This window comes from Sesamum indicum, linkage group LG4 (assembly GCF_026168435.1).
Source record: "Sesamum indicum cultivar Baizhima isolate 11 linkage group LG4, ASM2616843v1, whole genome shotgun sequence".
Taxonomy (NCBI): Eukaryota; Viridiplantae; Streptophyta; class Magnoliopsida; order Lamiales; family Pedaliaceae; genus Sesamum; species Sesamum indicum.
The window spans coordinates 12,816,395-12,839,924 of record NC_142660.1 but is presented as its reverse complement, the minus strand read 5'-3'; the positions used below and the strand labels follow the sequence as shown (position 1 = coordinate 12,839,924).

The 23,530-nt window shown below is 34.9% G+C and overlaps 5 protein-coding genes across 6 annotated transcripts; 3 read left to right on the top strand and 2 right to left on the bottom strand.

Annotated features, from left to right (window-relative positions):
• Nucleotides 1-597: 597 nt before the first annotated feature.
• LOC105160705 (VASCULAR-RELATED NAC-DOMAIN 6) lies at nucleotides 598-3,850 on the top strand. Its single transcript, XM_020693496.2, has 5 exons — nucleotides 598-1,048; nucleotides 1,491-1,632; nucleotides 2,633-2,724; nucleotides 3,299-3,383; nucleotides 3,530-3,850. Exons 1-5 carry the CDS (start codon nucleotides 764-766, stop codon nucleotides 3,682-3,684), a joined length of 759 nt encoding a protein of 252 aa, XP_020549155.2. The 5' UTR covers nucleotides 598-763; the 3' UTR covers nucleotides 3,685-3,850.
• A 406-nt stretch (nucleotides 3,851-4,256) lies between these two features.
• Nucleotides 4,257-6,471, top strand: LOC148788477 (actin-depolymerizing factor 7-like). 2 transcript variants are annotated; one of them, XM_088879932.1, is made up of 3 exons: nucleotides 4,257-4,484; nucleotides 5,177-5,436; nucleotides 6,160-6,471. In XM_088879932.1, exons 1-3 carry the CDS (start codon nucleotides 4,482-4,484, stop codon nucleotides 6,308-6,310), a joined length of 414 nt encoding a protein of 137 aa, XP_088736058.1. In that variant the 5' UTR covers nucleotides 4,257-4,481; the 3' UTR covers nucleotides 6,311-6,471. The 2 variants fall into 2 exon arrangements, with proteins under 2 accessions (XP_088736058.1, XP_088736059.1); XM_088879933.1 differs by lacking the exon at nucleotides 4,257-4,484 and adding an exon at nucleotides 4,580-4,681.
• Nucleotides 6,472-8,611: 2,140 nt separating this feature from the next.
• On the top strand, nucleotides 8,612-11,184 carry LOC105160474 (tubulin beta-1 chain). The gene is made up of 3 exons (XM_011077861.3): nucleotides 8,612-9,110; nucleotides 9,855-10,124; nucleotides 10,285-11,184. The coding sequence occupies exons 1-3, from the start codon at nucleotides 8,717-8,719 to the stop codon at nucleotides 10,959-10,961; spliced, it is 1,341 nt and encodes a 446-aa protein (XP_011076163.1). The 5' UTR covers nucleotides 8,612-8,716; the 3' UTR covers nucleotides 10,962-11,184.
• Nucleotides 11,185-11,329: 145 nt separating this feature from the next.
• On the bottom strand, nucleotides 11,330-15,072 carry AAE3 (AMP-dependent synthetase and ligase family protein). Its single transcript, XM_011077860.3, has 4 exons — nucleotides 14,666-15,072; nucleotides 13,361-14,408; nucleotides 12,399-12,502; nucleotides 11,330-11,877 (listed from the first exon to the last, which is right to left on the bottom strand). The coding sequence occupies exons 1-4, from the start codon at nucleotides 14,864-14,866 to the stop codon at nucleotides 11,659-11,661; spliced, it is 1,572 nt and encodes a 523-aa protein (XP_011076162.1). The 5' UTR covers nucleotides 14,867-15,072; the 3' UTR covers nucleotides 11,330-11,658.
• Nucleotides 15,073-21,123: 6,051 nt separating this feature from the next.
• On the bottom strand, nucleotides 21,124-22,258 carry LOC105160472 (PAR1 protein). Its single transcript, XM_011077859.3, has 2 exons — nucleotides 22,098-22,258; nucleotides 21,124-21,888 (listed from the first exon to the last, which is right to left on the bottom strand). Exons 1-2 carry the CDS (start codon nucleotides 22,180-22,182, stop codon nucleotides 21,404-21,406), a joined length of 570 nt encoding a protein of 189 aa, XP_011076161.1. The 5' UTR covers nucleotides 22,183-22,258; the 3' UTR covers nucleotides 21,124-21,403.
• Between the last annotated feature and the right edge of the window lie 1,272 nt (nucleotides 22,259-23,530).

Sequence of the window (23,530 nt, the reverse complement as noted above, 5' to 3'; positions counted from 1 at the left end):
TTTTTTTTAAAATAATTATAAAATAACAAAAAGGGCTAGTTATATATAAATTCTTCTGAAAAATGAGAAATTATATTTTCTGCTAATTTTTTTTTTAAAATTATACTTACGTCTTTTTCGAAAATTCAATATTTACATCTGGTACCTTATCCCTTTATAAACACATTACATTTATCCTTTTATAAGTACAAAAATATAAATATAAATATTAAATAATAGGCAAACTTAAAAATTTATTTAATATTATCAGCATTTTCCGTCTGAACTATAATAAAATTGAATCAGGTATAAATAGAAAATTTTAAAAAATATGTAATTTCGAAACTTCAAAAAATTATAATTTTATGTTTTTAAAAAAAGCCTAAGTATAACTAGTTCTAACAAAAAATGAAAAGTTAAATAAAATATATAATAATTTGCTTTATTTACTGGAGTATTTACAATCTGGTAAATGCATTAGGGGACTCTTATATCCAACGTCGACTCGGCCCAACTTCTTTCGAGCCCATTAACAGTAATTACATTGAGGCTTGAGCCCTTGTAAAATCTGCGCCCCGTTAAAACGCTGAACTTATAGACATTAGTCGCAAAGAAAAAGCGTGTTACTCCACGAGCAAAAGCGCAGAACTAAGCATTCTTTTCCAGTTATACCCAAAACCCTGCATCTCTGAGCATCAGCTGTAATCTGCCCATGTCCATTCGCCTCTATTTTTGAATTTTACAGCAACGAAAAGAAGCGAAAGGAGCAGAAGGAGAAAGACAAATGGTGAGTAAAAGGCAAAGATTGGCCAGAAAACGCTATAAAGAAGAACACCCGGAGCTTTTCCCGACGCCGCCGAAAGAACCCAGCAAGAAGAAGAAGAAGAACAGCAAGTTCAAGCGCAAGAAATCGGATTCAAGTGATCCCAACAAGCCCAAGAAATCGTCATACAAGAAGCATCCACTTAGGGTTGCTGGGATGAAACCTGGTGAGAGCTGCTATATATGCAAAGCGCCGGACCATATTGCCAAGAATTGCCCCAAGAAATCTGAATGGGAAAGGAACAAGGTTCGATTTGCGGATGATTTTTGGATGTTAATGCACCTTTTTGTGACTAAACCAGAAAAAAGATTGAGCTGGAATTGTATGAAGAAAACCTGTTCTTTTATGTTTTTGTCTTTTAAACTGTCTGTCAGTATTCCACTGATTTTTGTGAATAACAGGAATATATTGGGCTTTAGCATTTTATTTAGCAAAAGACGTTTTATATTTGGGCCAGCATCTTAAATTCATGCATTTGCCTTTTGCTTAGTTGAATAAGAGTCTGGGAAATTTTACTTATTTTTTGCATGAATTTTCTTGAAGATTGAGAATTGCTTTTTGTGATGAAGAGTGACCATTTTATTGAAGTTACTGATTACGCGCAGTTGTTAGAATTTGCTAGTTACTGTGGAAGAGCAATTCTCTAGTTTTGATAATGGTTGTCTTGTGGTTGACAACATGTTTGTAGATCTGTTTGTTCTGTCGACAACGCGGCCACAGTCTTAAGAACTGCCCCAACAAAAACAATGAGTCAATGGACAAGAAATTGTGTTATAATTGTGGAGAAATGGGGCATTCCCTGTCTAATTGCCCTCAACCTCTTCAAGATGGTAATTTATCTACCCCATTTATATTTAATAATGTATGCTGCATTATATCTGTTCGTCTTTCTGTATACCATATTCTGGTTATTAGATACTGCTTTGCAAGTCCCATTGCCTAATGGCAGGGTATTTCTGTTGACGACACCATATTGCTCCTATGAGTTTCTCATTACAGGAGAATTCTCTGATGTTTTACTAACTAGGCCTTGTGCTTGTCAAACCAAATTTCTAAGAGAAAATGATGGCTAAAAACCAGACAATGATGCCATTTTGACGAGTTATTCTAAAATGAAATGGTAAGAGCTACATTTGGTTAGGATTGTAAATTAATCGAATCAAGTTGAACGCATTGTTATTTGGGTTTGTTCGATCGAGCTTGAAAAATTGCGTTTGAGCTTGGTTTCATTAATGATCAGAACGAGTTTGAACGAGCTTTAGTTACATTGAATGTAAGTCGACCTCGAATAGTTTGATGTTTTAAAATATATTTTATTATTTCTAACTGAATCGAGCTCGAACCGAGCCTAAAAATTTGTCAAACAAAACATTGTTCAAGTTTGGTTTGTAAAATTAACGGATTGAGCACAAATGAATTTCACCAATCAATTTCGAGTCGAATATTGAGGAGTTTGATTATTTTTTCAGCCCTACTTCTGGGATTAATCGGGACTGGTGTTGCCTTGGAGATTTATTTGGCATGTCTAGCTTCTAGTAGAGGAATAAATAAAAGGAGAGCTTTGACCAGGAGATTCAACTCTACAAGCTAATTGATAATAAACTAGACAGGTTTAGTCATTGAAGGTTATCTAGTGACTTAAATAATGTAAAAGAGTAGCATTGCCATTCGCCAAAAAAATCCAGCCTCAGGATTTGCTTAAAATTGATTATTTGAAATGTTTTATAGATCATGATTTTATAAATTCTTTTCTCCTCCTGTATTCTGTATCCTTATTCCCACCAAATATTTTCTGAAATTCTCATTTGGCTTTGATATTTTGTGGTGCAGGAGGAACGAGATATGCTAGTTGCTTTATATGTAAAGAATCTGGGCACTTGAGTAAAAACTGTCCCAAGAATACCCATGGAATTTATCCAAAGGTACATTGTCTTATACCTTCATAAGTTTAATCCGGCTCTTATATTAGTTTAGAATTGCATTTTCTACTCAAATATACATTAAACCACCCTGTGTCTCTGCCTCTCAAGTCAATAACTGCATAGTTCATCAAGTTACTTAAGTCAACCTTGTTGGATGACTCCGAATAGCTGGTTTGCTTATATGCATGTATAGCTGCAAGTCATTGTCACACAGGACTTAATTGTTCTACATAAGGTGATAAACACCTCCATGGTGTACCTAGAAGTTTATGCACCTACCAACGTCAACTGGAGTGGAAAGAATCAATATTGAAAAAACAATGAGCTCGGCGAAAGCTATTGGAAACATACAAGACAAATTGTGAAATATGTACAAAAATAAAAATGAAAATCAAAGACAACATACAAACATACATCGTTCCTGGAATGCTCCTTAAAGTCCACGGTTGCTGAATGTTCTCGTACTAGGATAGAGTTTCATATGAGTAGAATAAACAGCTATACTGCGTTGTAACACCAACGCCGCCAGCTTGGCCATGTTATAATCCGACATTTAACATGAAATCATTTGTAGGGCGGATGCTGTAAAGTTTGTGGTGGTGTAACGCACCTAGCCAGAGATTGTCCTAATAAACGCAGCAGAACTTCTGATGCAGCTGGTATGATTGATCAATCTTGTAATCTCACATTGCTTTTTCTTGATTTTGCTGTTAGAATAACTAAGTAGTTAAGAAACGCTGATGCCCGTAAATTATACATATCATTTTGGCTGGTAGCTAATGCAAGAGCCCTTTTATGTGAACAGTTGAAGTTCAAGAACGGCCTAACCGAGTCATCAAGTTCGCCAGTGGGGATGACCTTGAAGACGACTTTATATCTGTTGTTCCACTCGACGAAAAGGACAAAGATGTAAAGACCAACAAAAAACAGGGACCCAAAGTTGTTAATTTTGTTGCTTGACAATTTTGATACTTCATAGTGGTATACTGTAAGTTTTTTTATACGATTTGTTGGGAGCCTTGTAGTACCAAGTTATATTCCAGATATATTTTTTGCCCCAATATGTAACTTTTGTTTCAAAAGAAGACTAACTTGCTGCTGGCATTTCTATTACCAGCTTCATTCATATCCATCTTTATTGCACTGATTCAATGTTTATTTATGTTGTTGGGAAGCCACCCAATGTATCAACACATAATTTTAATCGCAGCGCGGTGAATAATTAATAATTTCACTTTCATATTATAGCAAAGCAACCATTATCAAACAAAATGTGGGATTTTTCTTAAACAAATCAAATCTAAAATTACTGTTTCCAATCCATATTATTAGAAAATAATAATAATAATCTTGAAATTGCATATTTTAATCAAAGTCGTGTGCCAAATTCACTTAATATAAGAAAAAATTGCATCCCTAGAATTGTTTGTTTCACCCAAACAAGACCTAAATAAGGTTGGTCCCCTTTGTCTAACAATTAAGAAGTTATGAGTTCGAGTGGTACCAACATTTTAAACAAAGAATGGGAGGGAAGAACCGAGGAGTTGGTTATAGTTATGGTTATGGTTAGGAGAAATAGGAACCGAGGAAGGCGTTGGACGATCCTTGACCCTTTATTTCTGTCTTCTTCCCCCGCAATTTTCTCTCTTTTAAAAATACTTCTCTTCTTCCTTATTCCTTTGCGATTATTCCTTTCTCCATTTTTCCTTTTTTCTAATCATTTCTGCTGCTCTTTCTCTCCCTAATCCGAAGACAAAATGGTAATACATTATCTGTTTGATGATTATTTGGTTTCTGCATTATTGCTTTTCTTTGTGTTTATCACAAATTTGTCGCCCCCCCCCCCCCCATTATGATCTTAATACTTCAATTGAAAATTTTTACGAAAATGGCTTGTGGCCTTTGATCGCATCTGGAATGATCGATAAGACCTTTCATATTTCTTTCCTGAAAAATGGTAAGCGACGTAGAAATTTTGAGATATATGCATTTCATGTCAAAATTCATCTGCCTTGTATTTCTAGAGAAGTATGGTTTTAACTGTTGGGTAAACTTTATGCCTTGTTTGGTTGTTTTTCATTTTCAATTTCGGCCCAGAATGACCAACTCCCACTATATTTGGAGTCATCTGCATTGTTATTTTGTGGAAATACTTTCTGAAAATATTTTGAGATGATGCCTTCCAATGATGGGTGGAAATAAGAATGTTTTATGATGAATTTAGTTGCGAAGTTTTTCATTTGAGAAGAAACATTGCTGGTTTACTTTGGTTTTCAAGCATTTCCTGGAAAATGGTGTAGACTTGAAAAAAATTAAGGTGTAGAATTGGAGAAGGTAGTTGTTATTTGAAAATCGGATCAGAAAATGTTTACTGTGAACATCACAAATAAAATTTGTGTTCTTTTTCTGGGAAGGAATTTTCGTGTCGTGTTGATGATGTAGGTGTGGACAGGCGAATTCGGCGTCTGGAATGGCCGTGCAAGATGAGTGTAAGCTCAAGTTCCAAGAATTAAAAGCAAAGAGGAACTATCGTTTCATCATCTTCAAGATCCAGGAACAACAGGTGGTGGTGGAGAAGCTTGGCGAGCCTGGTCAAAACTATAATGATTTCACACGCGCTCTCCCTTCTGATGAGTGTCGTTACGCTGTCTTTGATTTCGACTTCATCACCAACGAAAATTGCCAGAAGAGCAAGATTTTCTTCATTGCCTGGTCAGTTTGATCTATTGAATCAATTATGCTACTAAGTATGCGTTTGCTCTTACTTTGTTGCACATTTTGTTGAGAAAATTGAACTTCACACATATGCGACATATTGAATCATCTGTTTATTGTCAATCCAAAATGCTCACTTACACAACATTAGAGAAGTTTGTCAGTGTAATCTATCTGCTTTTTCGTTTTTGAAAGTTTTTCATATATATGTGAATTGAAGTGTCAAAATTAGCATCCAAAAAGTTACTTTACACGGGTTCTAATTCCCACGTAATATGATGATTGTTGTTAGTGTGTGTGAAGAAACTCATGAATTTGACTTCTCTAAGGTGCAGATATAAGACTTTAAGATATAATGCAATAATGTTTCTTTAAGTTATTTCAAAGAGTTAATTGCACTTACTCCGTTTGAACATATGAAATTATATTTTTCATCAAAAAAGTTTTGAAACTACACTTACACCACCTCCGAAAAATTCTTGTTCACACCTGTTCCCATTCGTTAAGTAATTTTTTTTTTTCAAACGTCAATGTTTTTCGTCCAAATCCTAATGAAATGGGTTTATGTATAAAAAGTGAATTTATTGGAAGGCATGTAAGCATAACTTTGAAATTTTTTTTATTAGAAAGTATAATTTCGAGAGGGAGCCTAAGTGCAATTAACCCTAATTAAAAGGAAGTGATTTTATATGACTAAGGTATGGGTTTATGAGGTTTTAGGTCACCAGATTCATCAAGCGTGAGGATGAAGATGGTGTACGCAAGCTCAAAGGACAGGTTCAAGAGAGAGCTAGACGGGATTCAAGTTGAATTACAAGCAACAGATCCCAGTGAAATGAGCTTGGATATCATAAAAGAGCGTGCTTACTGAAATACCATTCTCAATTTCATCCTTTGAGATTGAAATTCAGAGCACTTATGATTCTCATCTTGGTAGCTACTGCATATATTGATCTGTAGTATAACAGTCTTGTTTGGTTAATTGTAATACTGTGCATTATTGTTTGTAATCTTCTTCCAAGATTTTAATAATTGTCCTCTACTCCAGCTAAGCAGATTAAATGTCTACCCTAATTTGCTTTAAAGTCCCTTCTCTTCTATCATGCATGTATTATTTATTTGTGATAATTACATTTACATCTCTTTACTGATGATTCGTTTACGCAAATCATCTATTTTTTTTGTATAATTACAGAAATTATCTTTAAAAAGTATATGTATAAAATAATGTTGACATGTTTTGTGGATGTTTGTATAATTAACTGACGAGTGAAACCTAAAATACAGTATAAACAAAAAATAAAAATCTGGCAATGATACAAGGGTAAAAGACTTCATTAACCATCTGTTAAGAAATTAAAATTTTTTCTATCTTTTTTTTTCTTGAATTCTTTATATTACGTAACCCAAATGATAAAAAACGCATAATTCTCTTAAATTTTTGTTGGAAAGTAGATATCGATTATGTTTTAATTTGTTATGGCATCAAATCAGGAAAATTGGAAATTTGTCATAACATGATCACCAATAGAAGACTTTGCATTCCTTGCTTTACATTGAAGGTATGATAATGATGAGCAGAGTTGATGATTCGGTTGCTTCTTTTTCCCTGGCAAACTGAACAAATTCCTTGTTACCCATAACCTCAGCTTTTGTCACCTTAGAGTGCAAGCAAGTCTAAGTGAATAGCATGGGCCTACTTGCTTTTTCTTGCAACAGCAGTAGGACATTGGCCTATCACCCACTTGCTTGTAAATTCAATAAATGGTTCATCACTAGATCCATAACGCACAGCTAACTTACTTAAATTACATTGATTTTAGGTTTTTATTACACTTAATCTCACTATAAAAATATAAAATTACACTTTTTCTTAATGAAGTTTTGAAATTATATTTGCACTTCTTTTGAAATTCCCTATTTACACATAACCTCACTTATTTAGGGTTTGGATGAAAAATACAGACTTCAACAAAAGTATTACATAAATTTTATAATCTACCCTTTATTTAACATTCACATGTACATTTTTATACTTATAAATAAAAATATATATAGTGTAATATATATGTATATGAGATGAGATTAATATCATTATATTTCTTTTGTTCTGTAATAGCAAATTAATAAATGTAATGCAACTTTCATGTGATTAAATTTAATTTGGCCAAATTCAGTTTAAATTAATCACCTATTTACCCCGTCAGTATAGGAAACAATGTATAATTTGAATTTAAATATTGATTGTATAGTTTACTTTATAATATATGCATGGAATAGTATATATCATTTGTATAAATATTTTCTTAAAAAAAATAGAATAAATAGCAATGAGGTCTCTTGAAATTTGACGTAATCACGAGTATTTTTTCATTATTTGATAAATTATGAATATTTTCTTGATATTCGATTAAATAATGTATGCATTGGATTGAATTTTTGAATTGTCAATTTTATTTTTATGATCTATTCTTTTAAAAAAAATTGAATAATTGTAAAAAAAATAGATAAGGTGGACGAAAAAATAAAAAAAAATTATCCATTTGGTCCCAGAAAAAATTTAAAAAATAAATAAAACTATAATTCATAATTCAAAATGCATAAACTCACCATAAAAATGGATGAAACCCTATCGGGAACAACAGGTTGAGTTTGTTGTTAGACGACTGTCAAATTCAAAAAATTATTAACAGGGTATTTATAATTAGCCAAATATTGTAAAAATTTGTTATAATTTATCCAAAAATATAACATACTTTTTTTATATAATATATATTAATTAAAAAAAATACAACAAATTTGAAATAAAAAAATTGAATGAGCGCACACCCAATAAGCTATTAACTACTCTTGACTACCACTTATACCAAGAAAAAATAGCCGTTATCGGTAGAGTCTTCTATGTATTTCTGAATTATTTATTGAAATAAAAAATGGCCACCTTAGATCTACAACTCACCCATATAAACACTCACATGCCCCTCCACTCACTCACGTGCCATCTTCCTCCAACCTCCCACGTGATTAGCGCGTCGTATTCACCCTCCCCAACAGAGCGTGAGCATAGAGTCCTCACCCACTTCTTCCCAACAATTTTCAAATTTTTTCAAAATTCAAAATTCAAAATATTCCCACTGGAAAATCCCCCCTCCTATATAAACTCTCCATGTTTCACTTCACTCACACTCGTACACGCACCTCCACCAAACCCTAACCCTCTCTGTCTCGCTCCCACATTCTGTATCTACATATCTTCTCCAACGTTCAACTTTGAAAAATGCGTGAAATCCTGCACATCCAGGGTGGCCAATGTGGCAACCAGATCGGAGCAAAGTTTTGGGAGGTGGTGTGCGCGGAGCACGGAATAGATTCCACCGGAAGGTACAACGGCGACAACGATCTGCAGCTTGAGCGGGTGAATGTCTACTACAATGAAGCCAGCTGCGGGAGATTCGTTCCACGCGCCGTGCTCATGGATTTGGAGCCCGGTACGATGGATAGTGTCAGATCTGGCCCGTATGGGCAGATTTTCAGGCCCGATAACTTCGTTTTCGGGCAGTCTGGTGCAGGGAATAACTGGGCGAAGGGGCATTATACAGAGGGAGCGGAGTTGATTGATTCCGTGCTCGATGTTGTTAGGAAAGAGGCGGAGAACTGTGATTGCTTACAAGGTATTGATGCTTTTCTATTCTACTGTCATGATGCTTAGAGTTTTTGTGTTTGCTATTATTTCCTTGGTCAACTGAGTGGATCTCTCGATTTAAGTTCAGTATCTGTTGCATTTTCTAACTTAGATCTGCAGTAGTATGCATTAAGGTGATTTTTATTGTTATTTACAGCGTGATATTTGTAGATCTGATGGCCTTAAGTCACTGCTAGCGAGTTTAGTGATTTTCCGCTGTTCTGCTATGATGGTTCGGTATTTAATTTTAGGTCTGCGTTTGGTTTTTCAGATGAATTAGTTGCAGTTATGATGCTATGAGAAAAGCTGCTTGTACTTTTCATATTCATTAGGTGTAGTTTCAGAGTATGAAAACTCAATCTAAATGGAGTACCATGACGTTATGGTCTTCTGACGAGGGATGTCTTGTTCCAGTGACTGTCATGTATTTGATTTAATTTGCTTAGAAATATCCATGTAAAATTTAATGTCCCTTGTGATTATTCTAACATGTTAGTATAAACTTTTTGGCTCCTCATTTTTATCTAAATATAAGTCCCCTGTTTCCCCAAAAATGAACTAAGATTGTGAGTATAAGGATTCATGTATGTTTTCTAGATTTTCTCTGTGTGTACATCACCCTAAGCAAGCTACAAGTTGATAACATTTCTGAGAGAGGGAATGAAGTGCCATTTACATGTACTCTTCTTTTGTTTCAAATGGTAAAATGGTTTCTTCTTTTGTTGTTTCTCAGGTTTCCAGGTGTGCCACTCATTGGGAGGTGGAACTGGATCCGGAATGGGAACTCTTCTAATTTCTAAAATCAGGGAAGAGTACCCAGACCGCATGATGCTTACGTTTTCTGTCTTCCCATCTCCTAAAGTGTCAGACACTGTTGTTGAACCCTACAATGCTACCCTCTCTGTTCACCAGCTTGTTGAGAACGCTGATGAGTGTATGGTGTTGGATAATGAAGCACTCTATGACATTTGCTTCCGAACCCTAAAACTCACCACCCCAAGCTGTAAGTTGCTCTTTTTTTACTCTTAGCTGTTTATTAGATTTATTTACTTTCATGCCATACTGCCATCTGTATCAGGATTCATAGGATCCTGGAAGTATGTGGCCTGTGAATTTGTAAATCCTATAATTGATTACTGAGACTTGATTAATTCTTTGATCAGTTGGAGATCTCAACCATCTGATTTCTGCCACCATGAGCGGTGTGACCTGCTGTCTCCGTTTCCCTGGTCAGCTGAATTCAGATCTTCGCAAGCTTGCTGTCAATCTTATTCCATTCCCTAGACTGCACTTCTTCATGGTTGGGTTTGCTCCACTCACATCTCGTGGGTCACAGCAATACAGAGCCCTAACTGTTCCTGAACTTACACAACAAATGTGGGATGCAAAGAACATGATGTGTGCCGCTGATCCTCGCCATGGGCGATACTTGACGGCTTCAGCCATGTTCCGTGGCAAGATGAGCACAAAGGAGGTTGATGAGCAGATGATCAATGTTCAGAACAAGAACTCATCTTACTTTGTTGAGTGGATTCCCAATAATGTCAAGTCTACTGTATGTGATATTCCACCAACTGGGTTGAAGATGGCGTCTACATTCATTGGTAACTCCACCTCGATCCAGGAAATGTTCAGAAGGGTCAGTGAACAGTTCACAGCCATGTTCAGGAGAAAGGCTTTCTTGCATTGGTACACAGGAGAAGGTATGGACGAGATGGAGTTCACTGAAGCAGAGAGTAACATGAATGATTTAGTTTCTGAGTACCAACAGTACCAAGATGCAACAGCTGATGAGGAAGGCTATGATTATGAAGATGAAGAGGAGCAGGAGGAAGCTTAAATTTGACCTTTATGTTGTAATTTGACTGTTTCTTTGTGTTTAAACTGTTTCATGTTGCTGTCAAATGGTTCTTTGGGGATTGGGTTTCATATCATTGCCTGCTTGGCATGTCTCATATTTGCTGTGGTTTTATCTCCTAGAGTTGTGTTGGATGTTCAATTGATTCTATTAGGTCTACATACATCTTTTAGCTTGAGATGTTAATGAATTTTTGGTTATGATCTGTTCTGTGCTTGGATATGTTGAAATCGTCTGATATTTTGGAACTTGAACAATACTTAGAAGTGAATAGCCCACGCTATATAACTACAGTTCTCTAGGGAACCTCCACTTGACTCTAAAATGACCAAAACAGTGTTTAAGCGTGCTGAAAGAAAGTAAAATACTATTTGCTTCTGCCTTAAACACAATTCCGGAATTCAACATGTAGAATTCCAGTGACGAGACTATTTTGGTTACAGGGTTAACCAACTGCAGCATTAAACTGATTAAAGAATGATGTGCTACGTATCAGAAAATCCCTTGACGACCAAAGTAAAAAACCTTCAATTGCTTCAGACTTAAAAAGTCTAGTCTCTGGACCACTATAATATACTTTCCGTCCCCAGGTGTAAAATCTTGATAATTTTATTTAGAAGCCATTCATCTGGTAGGTATAACGACGACAGATTTTCTCGTTTCCTTCAAAACCAGCAGTTTAGGCTCCAAACTTGGGGACCTTAGCAGTAGATATCTGTGCAAGGAAGTGCTCCGACACAATTCGCCGCTGGATTTTCCCAGTAGCAGTTTTAGGGAGTGAATCAGTGATAAAAACCTTCTTTGGAACCTTGAAAGCAGCAAGATTTTTCTTGCAGAACCTAGCAACCTCTGCCTCGTCAAGGTTTGAGCCTTCTCTGGGAATAACCGCACAGTTTATCTGAATACATAGGAATAACAAAACAATCAATTATAATGACATAATAATGAGATTAACTTTTAATACATGCTAGTCCTAAGTGTTGAGAGCATATAAGAAAGAAAGTAGTACAATCAAAAAGCACAAATTTCTGGCCCTCGATGACAAAGTATGTGCAACTCAACAGATTAAACAACTAAGTATATCTCTGAATGCGGTAGGATAAACTTTGGTTTTCTCCCGGCACTCACAATGGTTGATAGGAAAATATCAACATCATAACCATAAATGATCCCTTTTACCTCTGACTGTGACTTTTTTCCCAGTGGATAGTGTGTCACAGCTTTCTTGTGCGAGTGAGAACCAGTAAAAGCATCATTAAATTCGTCATCCAACTAAAATTCAACAAAATGTCCGTTCAAGAGACTAACTAAGCCTGTGGTGACCACACATTTTTAATTTCCAATGAACACGAGACAAGTAAATAGAGAGGATATGCATGACCAATAACGACAATGAGAGAAAAGAAAGGATTTTCTTACTTCTTCTCCATATTTATCATCCGGAACGCCGAATGCAACAGCTTGAGCAATATCAGGATGTGACAATAGGACAGCATCAACTTCGATTGGTGATATCTTTTCCCCTGCAATTGTGGAGAATTTTAATTTGCAATTGAAATCCATCTAAAGTCGAAATAATTGTGGTAGAGAAAGTTTCGATCACTCATGGCTAACAAGGTGTATACCAGGTGGATGTAACTTGTTTGGACTATTAGGCAAGTTGCGCTATCATAAAAGGACTACATGCACCTCAAATTTGAAAACAGAGTTTTCCAAACATAAGTTCGTTGCATTTATTATTAGTTCCTGTCTATTTTTCTGGAAAAGGAAAGTCCAGCGAGAACAACTCTCTCAAAAACAGTTCAACTTCCAGTAATTTTACAAATGAGAAGGATTCTTGTGGACAACTATTGTGCATGCTATGGCCGTGAGCTTTCACTGAATGGACTGCCGTGGAGCCTAGTAAAGAACTATTGTGGAAATCAGAGAAAGATGACAATTAAGATTCACCGATCAAAAGATCAGAATCCAGCGGGGCCAACTTCATGAACCTAGTAACAGATCACATGCACTTGAACTGGTGGATGCCAACCTCCTGAGCCATTTGGTATACGGCCCAAAGAAATGGGAGTTAAGGAGTGAATTAATTAAAAGACAAATAAAAAGTAGGTGCTCTAGTACTAGAACATATGCAACTGCACAAATCAATTGGAATTTTAACATGGAATATAACACGTAATGCTCTCGCTGCCCAAGGAATTTTAGGATGCTAATGCACTGAGTTTGGCTAATCCACTGAAGGTTAGATGCCAATCAGATCAAGTGATAAACATGATAAGGTGTGAATCTCATTAACTTGATGAATTTTAGCGTAATATGATACAGAAAAATACTACAAATGCAAAGAAAGCAAAGGGGTAGCGTTATTCACAGAAGATTACCTCCGCGATTGATCAATTCCTTGATTCTGCCAACAAGATGCAAATATCCATCTGAATCAAAGAACCCCAAGTCTCCTGTATGAAACCACCCGAACTGGAAAGCTGATTTATTGGCCTCCGGGTTATTCTTGTACCCTTTTGTCACATTCGGGCCCCTTATGCAGACCTCGCCATTCGAATTAGCACCTTGGACAACTCCATTCTCATCTAATACAGCCATCTCCTGACCCACCGGTTTACCAACCGACCCAGGCTTATGTGGGCCGTCCTCGGGCAACGGATTTGACGCCATCAAGTGTGTAGCCTCCGTCATAGCGTACGCCTCCAAAACTGGCGCACCAAATGCCTCCTCTAACCGAGACATAATCGCAGGCGCCAAAGACGCACTGCAGCTTCGGATGAACCGAAGCTTCGGGTAAACGGGTTCGGGGCTGCTGAGGTGGCGATCGAGTATGATTTGATGGATTGTTGGCACCGCCGTGTACCAGGTGGCTTTGTACTTATTCATATCGGACCAAAAAGTGGAAGCTGAGAATCTCCCGGCGGCAGGAAGAGCCACGGCGGCTCCGGCGCCAAGTGAGCTCAATAAACCGGCTAACAAGCCGTGCACGTGAAACAATGGCAGAACAATCACAGTAGAGTCTGATTCAGTTATTTTATACACAGATTTTATATTTTGCACCGATGAGTACAGATTCTGCTGAGTCAACGGCACGCCTTTGGGTCGGCTTGTGGTGCCGGATGTGTGGAGGAAGAGTGCCGCGTCGGATGGGTCGTTAGTGAGTTTAGCGAGCGTGTCAGTGTCAAAATTTGACTGAGTTGGAGACAATATGATGTCTGAATCGGCCGTTGGCAGGGTGGCTGAGAGATGAGGAATGTTGAGCTTCGCTGCCGCGGCTTGAGCAGGCTCGTTGCCTTCTTTTGAAGTGAGCAAAAGTTTCGATTCTGAGTCCGACAAATAGAACTCGAATTCGTCAAAAGTGTACGCAGCGTTCAGCGGCGCTGCCGTCGCTCGGACTCGTATCACAGCCAAAAACATTACAACAAACTGCAACAGAATTAAATAAATAACAAAAAAAATTCAATGAGTCAAAATGATGTCGTTTCATCGAAACCGTTGCTATGTCAAAAGAACATGCAATTGAAACAGATTGCGAACACCAAACAGAGCGTGAAAAACAAGGAAAAATCACATTTCCTCCCTCGTAGATCACTAAAAACTTCCCCAAGTTCAATTAATTAATCCGTATTCAACAGAGAAAAAATTCATCCACGAACCAATCGAACAAAAATGACAAAACTCACCTCAACGGTGTTGGGGAAGGTAAGCGCGACGACGTCGCCAGGCTTAACGCCAGCGGCGAGAAGCTGAGCGGCGGCATATTCCACAAGCTGATTGAGTCGTGCATGGGTGAGATCGAACTTTCCGGAGACAGATATGGCACGGCGAGAAGGGAATATAGCGGCGACATGGTTCAACAAACCGGTGAGGGTGGAAGTAGCCATTTGTATATGGACGAAAACCCCGAGAAAGAATGAATAAAAATACTAGAGATAAGGGTAAAGCGATAGAGCGGTTATAATATAATGATAGAATATAGATGCAGGAAAGCGTGTGAGTAGGCGGGTGATATATATAGGAAGTAGAGCACCGCAATTAGAAAGCAGGGGAGGAGGAGCAGGTCGAGGTCGATGCGATGGGAGTTTCCATTTTTCGTCATCTTTTCCGTGGAGGCCAGACTAGGGAAGGTACCAATCCTGGCCTTTAGGGTAATTATATGCTGCCACGCATGTTTTATTCTTCTTTTTTTTTAAAAAAAAATAATTAGATTATTACTGCACCACATCTCACTTTTTTTTTTAAATTAAATTGTTAAGTTCGACTTTTACTCAAAATTCTAATTAAATCAAAGATGAATTGGATGACGGCTCGTTTGTTCAATCGTTTTATTACTGTAAAAATAATTCTAAAATAATTGAAGTTCATTTTATTTTAATTTTATTCATTTACAAAATTAAATTAAAATAAGTTTATACATATATATATTAAACTTAAACAAATATATCATTAATAAAACTAAAAGGCCCGATGAACTAATAAAAAGATATAAAATTAATACATATTTATAATATATTTATATATATGATAATTATATAAATATGGTAATTTTATGCATATATAATTTGTTTTGAACTTTGTTTGATAAATAAGTAAGACTAATATAAAATGAGCCACAAATATAAACAACTCGATAAACAAATCAAACTAAAATGGTGATTTGTCATTTTAAAAATCTTTTTTTTTTTTCACAAAGCAATTTTTGTAAGGTTAAAATGGACTTTTCAAACTTAAAAAGCAAAGACAGGGTCTTTTTTTTTTTCCTTTTAGGTTTTAATATTTAGGGGGATAATTGATGTGGGGTGAATATTTCAGATATGATAACTGAAATTGACCCAAATTATAATAATAATTTAAATTCTTCACATGATACATAAAATAAATATAATTTAAATTCCCTCAAACAACAGTTATTATTATCTTTTTAGCCACAATTGTTTTCTTGATTTTTACAAAGTACCTATCATGAAATTCTTTCAAAGGATCTAATCAACATAACTAAGAGAAAACCCAATTTTTTTTAAAACTTTTTATAAAAATATATTGATAGTTCTAAATCAACCAATATACAATTATTACAATATTTGGTATGTAATACATCAATATTTTAAAATAAATTAATAAATTAAAGTAAACAAAGAAACAACATACCACTATTAAAAAGTAGACTGAATACTTACATTCGTAAAATTCGAAACTGACAATCTTTTGATTGTGAAATTTTAACTTCAAAATAAAAGTAATGAATTACATCTTTCTTTATGTACTATTGATCGAACACCAGTTGTACTGTTATTTTAACTTATTTCAAATGTTTTGAGTTAGATTAATTGCATAATTTACGAAATTTTAATATATTTTGATGTTACGAGATCTTATTTCAAATTATTGTGCACTCGGTTGCATATTAGTAGAAGCATAAAGCGTAGTAGCAGATTTTGATTCGGTTGTAGTTTCCCAGGCCATTGTCCACCTAAGCGTTGTGCATACGTGGCATCGTGTACTGTCCTGAGATTGTTGGTCATTTTTGACTCGCTCCGACCAAAGAAAAGAGAAAGAAACAGTTTTCAATTAATATTATGGGTTTAAATCTCACTATTAGTGTCAATATTCGTGTAATTTTTGTTATAATTCTTTAATAAATTGATATATTTTATAATTTAATTTCAATATTAATATAATAATATAATTATCATTTTTATAAAAAAAATTATTATGAATATGATGTTGTCAAGGATGTTAATATATTAGCATAAAGTGTGATGAGGGAAAATAATAAAAGACTAATATACCCTTAGTATGAAGGGTAGAGATAAAGGCATAAAAGTAGAGATTAAACCTATTACTCACGTGGATAATCTCAGAGACGGTGAAGGGCAATCTTATACCCGAAAAAGGTGGGCCACGATCGCGAGATGACCGGTCGTGGAAGCGGGCATTAGGATCGTGCAGAAGACACGAAACGGGATCAGTATAAAAAGAAGAAGGAAGAGAGAAAAAAGGGTTGGTCTGGCTTTTATATTTCACTTTTCATAATCTTTGATATTTCTTTTACCGTATAAAATTCTCAATACTGACTTGAGCGTCGGAGTATCTACGCCGGTTCCTAATCCGGCTAGGTAAAGTTTGTTCTGTTTTCAGGATATATCGGATCCGTCAGAGTAGAGAGGGACGACATCAAGCGCGACCCGCGATCTCGGTCGGATCAAAGTGGATTAATGTATTGCCACACGTCCTTATATTTAAATGGTAAGATTAAAAATGGACTATCATGATCTACTACATGTTATTAATTTATTCAAATATTAAACTTTTTAATTAATATTTATATATTAACAAACAAGACAGGTGTTTGCATTGAATTTAAATTTAAATGTGATCAATGTTGACATTTGACTTTTTATTTATATATACACACCACACAACCACAAGCCTTGCATTTGCATAATTCATTATTGAAATAAATTTATCAAAATACTTTTTCGTTTCAATTAAATTTGATACTCATATTTGATTCAATTAATATTTATTTAAATTTAATTAGATCAATAATTAAATTAAATTATAAGCACAATTTTTTAATTTAATAATAATTTAAATAATAATGTATTCGGACTTGATTGAAATAGAGGAGATGATTGAATAGGTGAGCCTTGGGAAAACCAATTTGGATTTGGTTTTTCATCTTTGAGGGTGCAAGTGGGAGTTGGAGGGGGAGGTACAACTGGGGCAGCCAACTGCCAATGGGCTCCGTGATCCTGATCTGGGTGCAATGCGACGACATGCAGCACGGTGTTGGCTGCCTATCACATGTTCCTTTGGAGACGATATAATATACTTCTATTCTTCCTAGGAAAGCTGTTTGAATGTTTGTCAAAAAATTTTAAAAAAAAAAAAAAAAAAAAAACCAAGGGGTATATTTATTTATTATTTTATTAAATTATTCTTAAAAGAAATATTTATTTAAGAAGAAATTAAAGGATTTGAGGTCGGAAAATGATGAAATGGTAACGAATTTGTGGTAGATATAAATGGGTAAATTACAACGAATTATTCTAAAGTTTATCATAATTATAAATACACTCTCGTTATTTGACAAAGTACAAATGTCTTAACATATGTCCTCTTGTGACGGCTCATTGTAAGAGGATATTAGTAATTTTTTAAATAAAAATAGAATATTTATAATTATAGCAAATTTAAAAGAAGTTTGTTATAATTTACTCATAAATATAAAACTTAATTACTAATGTGTGTTGTCGGAAATATTTTTATTTTTGTGAAAATGGAATTAAAAGAACTTTTTAAAAAAAATAAATAAATAAATTGGAATTAAAAGAAGAGGAGGGGGGAGGGGGTTCTGGGACTTTCCTTTTGCTTCTGCCCTCTACTTGTTCAATTTGAACACGGAAACTACGTTACAGCTAACAAAAAAAAACGGCTCTTGGAATGGGCGTGAGCCGGTTTGGGGTTGCTCAATTTATCGTAGAAATTTCTTTGTTAGTTCAACTTAGGATCATTTCATTTGTGTGGGAACTATTTGAATGTGGTGATTTGGAGTTTTTGAGTAGTAAATGATGCTTACATGAGTCTAATAATATTAGAAAACATCAAGGGATTTAGTTGAGGATTTTAAAATTTTTGGAGGATTAATTTGTAAAATATGGAGTAGTCTGATATTTAAATTAGTATTTATTTTGAAAAAAGATAAAGAAAGAATATGTTGGAAATATGCAAGAATGAGTAGGCTAATGATGAAATACATAAAAAATGTGTGGGGTGCATATGAAAATAAGAGATTTGTCAGGTTAGCAAGTTGAGTGAATTGAACAGGTAAAATCAAGTTATGAAGGTATGTTGTGAAGTTATTTTTGTGACTTACCTAAGTCCCTATTTATAGGTTGAATAAGATAATTGAGCTGTTGATTGTGCATAATCTTGGTATCCTCGAATTTTTTGAAAAGTCTATTTTAAGGGATTAACATTAGTTCAGTTATATATCACGCCATTCACGTCCTACACAAACAAGAAACAAAATTGCAGCATCAACAAGAACATCCCCTATTTAAGGGAAAATTCATTACCTATCTGGCAGCATGTCTGGCCTTGTACAGAAATTTCGTCAGACATTAATATCCCTTACTGATGTGTCCTCAAATTGACATGTCATCCAAGATGGCAAATATAACTGATGTGTCAATTAAGCTGGTCAGTCCGCCAGCAACTGAAAGTGAGCCTGAATCGATCTAATTTTGCGCGCAATTTTTGTTCATATTTACTAACGATTTTACTTTAGGTATCCATATAATTTAATTAAATCAAAACATTCTGATTCCTTAGGAATATTTGCTTAATTTGTCCGTGTCTTCTTGATTTTCAAATAATGACTCATAATGCACATCTGTTGACACATGAAATGTTGTACTATTCACAGGCGCATCAACCCTACGTCTTCCAAATCGAATTCCACTCACTTCACTCTTACGTGCGATAAAAACAAATAATCCACGTTAGACGTACTTAGTGTTTCACTTCATTTGCACCCATTTGTCTCCTGTCTACGATATTAAACTTTGTTATATTAATAATTAAAAATGAGAAAAAGAGTGAACAATATAGCAATTATTTTTCCTAATCGCTACTGTAAAAGTTCCACATCAGCGTCGTAAAATATTCAATTTGAACTATAACTATATTATATAAAGGACGACGAATCCCTTATCATAATTCTAATGAAAATGTAAAGTGAATCATAACCACTTATTTGAATAATTTTTAAATTTCAATGGACTCAATTTCGATTAAGAAATAATTAAAAGTTATACTTATTGGTTCCAAAATCACTTTAATTCGGCCAAGCGATTGGACCAAAAATAATATTTTTCATTCTATAATTTAAATTTTTTTCACTTTTAATTTCATTGGTTATAGAATTCTCGATAAATGGTCTTGTAACTTCTAAAAAGTAGTATTTTTTTGCATCATTGGACCTTTGCTTTAAATAGTTAATGAAAAATATTACGTGCTTAGTGCATGATCGTTGGTGCTGTTATACTTTTGGTCTATCGATTATGAGATATCACTTTTGGTCTCGTAATTTTTCAAAAGTAGTACTTTTGGTTAAATACACTTAAAATCACGTGGTTTTTTTCATTAGACACCCACAAAAAACATCATTGGATCAAAAGTACTATTTTTTTTTTAAATTAGAAAATCAAAAGTAAAAAATTCGTAATTAAATGAGATTAAAAATTAAAAAGAAAAAACGTTGAATTATGGGAGGAAAAATGCTAGTCGTACTTCTAAAATAGCCTACGGACTTCGATCAAAAGCGCGTTTGACGTCCTAACTCAAAATTAATGTTGACTATTCGGAGCTTTCAATGGCATTTGACAATTCAAATAACGATTTTTTGCGCATTTTGTAAACAACAAAAATGTACATCTATTAATCAATCATAATTAACTATGTGAGAACCAATTTTACTAATTCAATTACTATTAAAAATCAATTATGTTAAAATCAAATCTTAAATATATAATTAACTTTTCAAAAATTAGGCCGAACGCGTCTAAAACTATGAAAAAATACTCGAACAATCCACTTAATGCATCTCACGAGACAATATATTAATACGTGATCAAGAAATTTATTGAATAATATATTTCAAAACTCCTTTTTGTATAAAAATGATTACCAAATTTTATAGTCTTTATTAAGTTGCTTTATTGGCTAATTTCAATTAATTATTTGGAGGAATATTAGAACCCATTCTTCACAAGCTTAAATTTGTTGATATTTAATTGCAAAGAATCTTTAATTTAAAAAAATCATAATTGATTAAGTTGGGCCGGGCCTCGTAAAGTGGGCCCCAAGAAGTCGAATCTGATGTTGCATAAGGTATGAAATAAAGCTCAACAAAATTCTCCCCAACCCCTCCCTGGGACTCTGACCCCTCCATTTTGGGTAATAACTACCCAAACTGTCAAACAAAGACACTCATGATATATACTTTTATTTCTGGATAAATTACGACGATTTTTTCTAAATTTTGATATAATATTTTTAAATTATACATCAATCATACTGTATTCGTGGTTTAATTTATTCAAAATTTATACAAACCTGATTTAGAATGTTTGAATTTCAACAAATGAGGGTGCAATTTTTTATTTCATATATCAACACAAATTCAATTTCAGTACAGAAACAAACATGACACTCCACAATCCCTCGGATGAGGACTACGCCTGTTTTCCAACTACCACATTTCTCCATGTAATAAACTCATAGTTTCAGAAGCAAAATCAATTGAGCAAAACATGGAACACACATATGTATTGTGATGAAATTGGACAAAACATCCTTATTTCAACTATTCTTTGATACTTCTACTTTTCTATGTGGATGTCAGTGTAAGAAATCTAGAAAGGAGATGGTGCAGGGGCGTAAACGAAATTAACACCGGTGGCATACTCCGGCAGTTCCGGTGCAGGAGCGATGTATCCCGAGCTCTTAATCTCCGCCATCTCCCGCCGTGCCTTTGCTCCTTGTGCTTCACATAGTTTCGGAAGATACGCGCCTTCTCCGGCAGCAAGATTGAAGTAAAGATCAACGACGTTGGGGCAGCCGCGGTAGCACTGTTGGGAGCAAAGCTTTCGGACGAAGCGCGATTCCAGCAGAGAATCCGAAGATATACCGAGCGCGCTCCTGTCCAGCCCGCAAGCATCAATGCATGCGTCGGTCTCGATCCAATTCTTCATTTTATCCGCCTCGATCTGCGAGGTGGCGCACGCGTACTCTTCCGCCCCGCTCCTGCGTACGTGCTTCTCTAGCACGCACCGCTTCCCCGTGGATGACACCGCGAACGCGCACGAGTCTTTGTTGAGATTCTCGCACTCGATGGTTCCTACACAATTGTAATCATAACAAATGTACATTACTATACATGACAAAATGCGACTAAATAATCTTATGGATACAGTTCATTATATAATTAAGTAAATTATGATAAAAACAGAGATATACCATGCGATGTACTCTTACCTATAAATTATGTATAATTTCATAAATTTTACGTGCATGTAAATTTTGATATAAACGCGGCTAATCACTAACCAAAAGTGCCTTGCACGAAGAAGGGAAAGGCGAGAGCGAGGACAAGGACGAGGACCGAAAGAGGCTGCGCCTTTATTGATGCCATGGAGATGAACGTCCGTGGATGTGCCAAAATGTGGTACAAATGAAGCTTCTCTGTGGTGCAATGATGATACAATTGTAAGAAGAGGTATTTATAAAGATACGACGAAGAAAGGGAAAAAAAAAAAAAACTTTATTTCAAAGTGTGTGAAAAGTACAGAATCCCAATTTTCTAAGAATTTGGCAAACCCATTGATTTGGGTGGGGTGGTGGCCTTGACCATTTGGTTCATACTTTGAGAAGAAAAATCTCTTGCCCGTCTAATACTCCACCATTTATTGCAACCCTGTTTGGGGCACTGATCGTGGAATTTATCTCACACGGCTGCGTGTTTGGTTGATTTTTCAAATTTATTGTTTGCCTATGTGTTGCAATAATTACGTGTTATTTAGGGTAACGGTATTTTGAGTCTTGGAATTCTTTGGGAGGTCCTGCACCTATGACCTCTTGGTGTAAATATAATTTGAATATAATTGTGTGTGAAAGTAATTTTTTTGTTCTAAAGTTTATTAGGTTCATCATTAATTTCGTCAAATAAGTGTGAATGAAAAATTGATGCTGGTAGATATTATTATTATTATATCCCCTTCGTATAAATTTGATAATTGACAGGAGATTAAATTGAATGAATAATTTAATTAAGAAATTGAGAATATTTCATTTGTGACTGTGGTGTGCGTTGGAAAAATTAATGAAGAATTGTTGGTATCATGTGGAATATCTTCCGTAATTAGCGGGGAGTTGTTAATTTTCCATGCATTTCGTGATGGTTCCAACAAATAATACATTTTATGAAAGATATAGTCAAGCCTAATTTTTATTAGGCCATGAGTTGCGCGCAGTGACAGTATTTGGACTTGGGAGATGTTGAACAATGTCTGTTGGCCCAATTTTAGAGCGAATTTGGACTGTACCGGTTAACAATTCTATCTGAGTTAATTATACCTAAATTACCTCGAAAAATATAAAATTATATTTTAGTTTTTAAAAATAGTTTTAAAATTATACTTACACGCCCTCTAAAAATTCATCGCTTGCACCTCACCACTTTTCGTGATGTTTTCAATGAAAAGTGATGACATTCGCAAAAAATTTATATAAATTTTAAATTTTACTCTGCATTTAACATTCTCATGTAATACATTTATACTTATAAGGAAAAAGTATAATAATGTTAATCTTACCCATGTATGTATACATTTATCTCATGTATATATATATGAGAATGTAAAATAAGGAGTAAAATTATAAGTTTATGTACTTTTTTTTGTTGATGTCATCATTTTCTGTCAAAACTATAATGAAAGGGGGCCAAATGGAATGAAACATCTTCAAAGGGGATGTAATGTAAT